The following is a 3253-nucleotide window of genomic DNA, read 5'->3' on the forward strand; positions in this document are numbered from 1 at the left end:
CCTGGGCCACCCCCTCCCCCCCCTGCCCCCCCCCCAGCCCCACTCACAGGCTGTCAGGGCAGTGGGAGGGCTGTGGCAGCCGCCTTCCCCGCAGCAGGTAGCGGGTCATGTCGTAGGGGTCCACGCCAGGGTATGGTGATGCCCCCCGCGTCAGCAGCTCCCACATGAGCACTCCGAAGGACCACTGCCGAGCAGAGAGCCACCACAGTGGGGGCAGGTGGAATGGACATGGGAGGGTGGGGGATGAAGACAGGGGCTGTGCCTACCACATCCGACTTGGTGGTGAATTTTTGAGTCTGGAGGCTCTCTAGTGCCATCCACTTGACGGGCAGCTTGGCGTGCCGGTGCTGCCGGATACTGTAGTACTCCTTGCCAAACACGTCCCGCGCCAGCCCGAAGTCAGCCACCTTCACCGTCAGCGTCTCATCCAGCCTGTGGGACATCAGCAGGGAAGGCCACCACGCAGCACTCCCCATGCCCACCCCAAGGCCTGCCCCCATGGCAGGGCTCTGGCAGTCATGGTCACACTCACATGCAGTTTCTTGCCGCCAGGTCCCGATGCACAAACTTCTTCTCAGCCAGGTACTCCATGCCCAGGGCCACCTGCAGCCCAAAGCCGATGAGGTCCTTCACCGTGGGGCTCTGTGGGGTGGCAGCAGTAAGTGGGGGTGCTGAGCCACCCACTGCATCCCCCCCAGGGTGCCCCTGTACCTGCTCCTGGGCACGGATGAAGTGGCGCAGGTCCCCGTGGCGCATGTAGGGCAGGACAACAAGGGGCAGCCCATGTCGGGGCAAGCACACCCCCAGCAGTGAGAGCACCTGGGGGTGGTGGAAGCTCTTCATGAGGATGCCCTCACGCAGGAACTCCTCCACCTCTTCCAGGTCCGTGATGCCTGCCAAAAGCGGAGCCGTGGGGCACCCACCACTGTGCCGTGCTGTGGGACCACAGCAGAAGACCATGCAGTGGCGGTGGGCACTACTCACGGTGCAGGGACTTGACGGCACAGTGGAGATCCCCCAGCAGTGGGTCCATATAGGTGCCATGGTAGACACTGCCAAAATGACCTGTGGGGACAGGAGGAATGAAGCTGGCATCACACATGGCGAGTGGGTGATGCTACAGCCAAATCAGCACATGCCATCACCTTTGCCGATGACCTGGTTGCGGTGGGTAATGAGCCGCTCCTCAGGGATGAGGATGTCCTTCACCTCTTCCAGCAGCTCTGGCCGCAGGTCCTCCAGGCAGTAGGATGTGGCCCTGAGCAAGGGCATGGGGGACCCGCCACTCTCCATGCCAGCACCAGCACTGGCACTGGTGAATCGTGCCCGGGACGTGACGGGGCCAGGACTGCCTGCTGTGGGCAGCACTGTGACAGGCAGAGGTAGGGTGAGGGCTGGGTGAGCACCCGGCACCCCAGCACCCACCAGTGACACTCACGTACCCAGCACCTCCCTGTAGTCAACGCCAGGGCGCTGGGTGGTGGCAGGGATGTCCCTGCGGCCAGGCTGCACCAGCAGCTCCAGGTTCTCTGTCCCTGTGGGCAGCAGGGGAGTGAATGCGGGTGGCACGGCACCGCAGGGGCTGGGGGCAGTGGGGTACCTGGCGAGCACGGCACTCACCCCCCCTCTTCCTCCAGTGCCATCGGAACAGCACGGCAGCCAGGATGCAGCAGAGCAGGAAGGTGACACCGGTGCCCAGGGCCAGGCTGGCAGCCATGTCCAGCGAGGTGGCAGCAGGCAGCACCCAGCCCAGCTCCTCACAGGCTTCGTTCACACAGATCTGAGGGAGAAGGGGCTCAGCGGGGTTGGGCCACACCAGGGGAGAATCACCCACCCAAGCGGGTGCTTACCTTCACGGGGGCCCCAGACGGGGGTAAGCGCAGCTCGCGGGGCAGGCGGCACGTCACCTCATTTTTCAGCACATTGGGGTGGCAGTCCCGCTCCCCCACCGTCATGGTGACGTTCATGCAGGTTGCCACGGCGTCCAGCCCCAATTGCTGCCCAGACACAGTTCCCTGAGCCAGGTGGTCCTGGCAGCAGGACCCCCCAGTCCCAGCTCACCCCACCACCCCACGTACGTGCACCTCGATCTCGTCATCGCCGGGTTTGAGGCGCAGGCGCCCGCCCTCCTGCTCCAAGGGGAAGACCTGGGGCCGGGGGTAGTAGCGGAGGCGGAAGAGCCGGTGGTCGCTGGCGCTGTCCAGCAGAACGCTGAGGTTCCCCAGCGCTGTCTCCACCTTGGTCTCGAACGGGAAGGCTGGGCTGTGGCACAGCAGCCGCTCCGGTGCCCGCGGGCCCCGGCACTCCTGCGGGCAGTGGGATGCTTAGTGCCAGCACAGCACGGTGCTCTGGGGATCGGGGCGGGCAGGGCAGGGACAGGGGGTGATGGGCTCCTGCCCTGGCACTTACCATGGCTTCGGTCCTCACGCCACTGGCCTCAAAGCGGATCTTGGCATGATACACGGAGTCCAGATGGGTACCAATGACAGTGAGCACTGAGCCCCTGTGGTGGGCAGGGGTCAGGCCCCACGGTGTACATGGTCCCCAGGGTGCATGCAGTCCCCAGAGTGCATGTGGCATCCATGGTTGGCACGGGCCATGGGGTGCACATGGTTTCTGGGGTGCATGTGGTCCCCAAAGTACACGGTCCCCAGGGTGTACATGGTCCTTAGGGTGCATGCAGTCCCCAAGGAGCATGTGGCCCCTGGGATTCATGTTCCTTGGCATGCCTGTGGTTGCCATGGTCTCTGGGGTGCACATTGGTCTCCCCAGGTAGATGCAGCCCACAGGATTAAGATGTTCCCTGGAGTGCCTGTGGTCCCCAGGGTGCCTGTGGTCCCTGGGGAGCACGCAGTTCCCAGCACATCATCCCGCCCAAACAGGGGAAGGGGTAGGCCAGAGCTGTCCCCCCCGGGGAAGGGAGCCCACACACTCACTCATAGCTGCAGCTGGGGATGATGGCAGATACAGAAGGATTGGGACGGTACTGGAAGGGCAGGGGAGCAGGGAACTCCTCCCCATCGATCCACAGGGACACCTGGGCTGTGCCCAGGCCACTGGCAGCTGGAGCCATGCACCTAATCACCCCGTCACCCTGCCTGGGGACATGGTGACCATAGCTGAAGGGGACAGTGGGACCACAGGGGGGTCCCTGTGCCATCCCCATGCCAGGGACTCCACTGTGCCCAGTGGGGGCAGGACAGGGCCATACCTGGGCTGCTCAGTCAGGGGACACTCAGAGCTGTTGACCATC

General features: G+C 64.6%; 1 protein-coding gene across 1 annotated transcript in view; it reads right to left on the reverse strand.

Moving 5' to 3' along the window:
* MST1R (macrophage stimulating 1 receptor (c-met-related tyrosine kinase)) overlaps positions 1 to 3253 on the reverse strand; it is a 30881-nt gene that overhangs the window by 15944 nt on the left and 11684 nt on the right. Inside the window, 12 exon segments of the mRNA XM_009996962.1 lie at positions 48 to 184; positions 267 to 432; positions 533 to 642; positions 712 to 893; positions 985 to 1065; positions 1146 to 1367; positions 1443 to 1535; positions 1621 to 1780; positions 1851 to 1997; positions 2079 to 2306; positions 2410 to 2503; positions 2937 to 3094. Of these exon segments, the coding sequence (XP_009995264.1) occupies positions 48 to 184; positions 267 to 432; positions 533 to 642; positions 712 to 893; positions 985 to 1065; positions 1146 to 1367; positions 1443 to 1535; positions 1621 to 1780; positions 1851 to 1997; positions 2079 to 2306; positions 2410 to 2503; positions 2937 to 3094 (1778 nt within the window).

The sequence above is a fragment of the Chaetura pelagica genome, unplaced genomic scaffold (assembly GCF_000747805.2).
Source record: "Chaetura pelagica isolate M959 unplaced genomic scaffold, ChaPel_1.0 scaffold24, whole genome shotgun sequence".
NCBI classification, from domain to species: Eukaryota; Metazoa; Chordata; class Aves; order Apodiformes; family Apodidae; genus Chaetura; species Chaetura pelagica.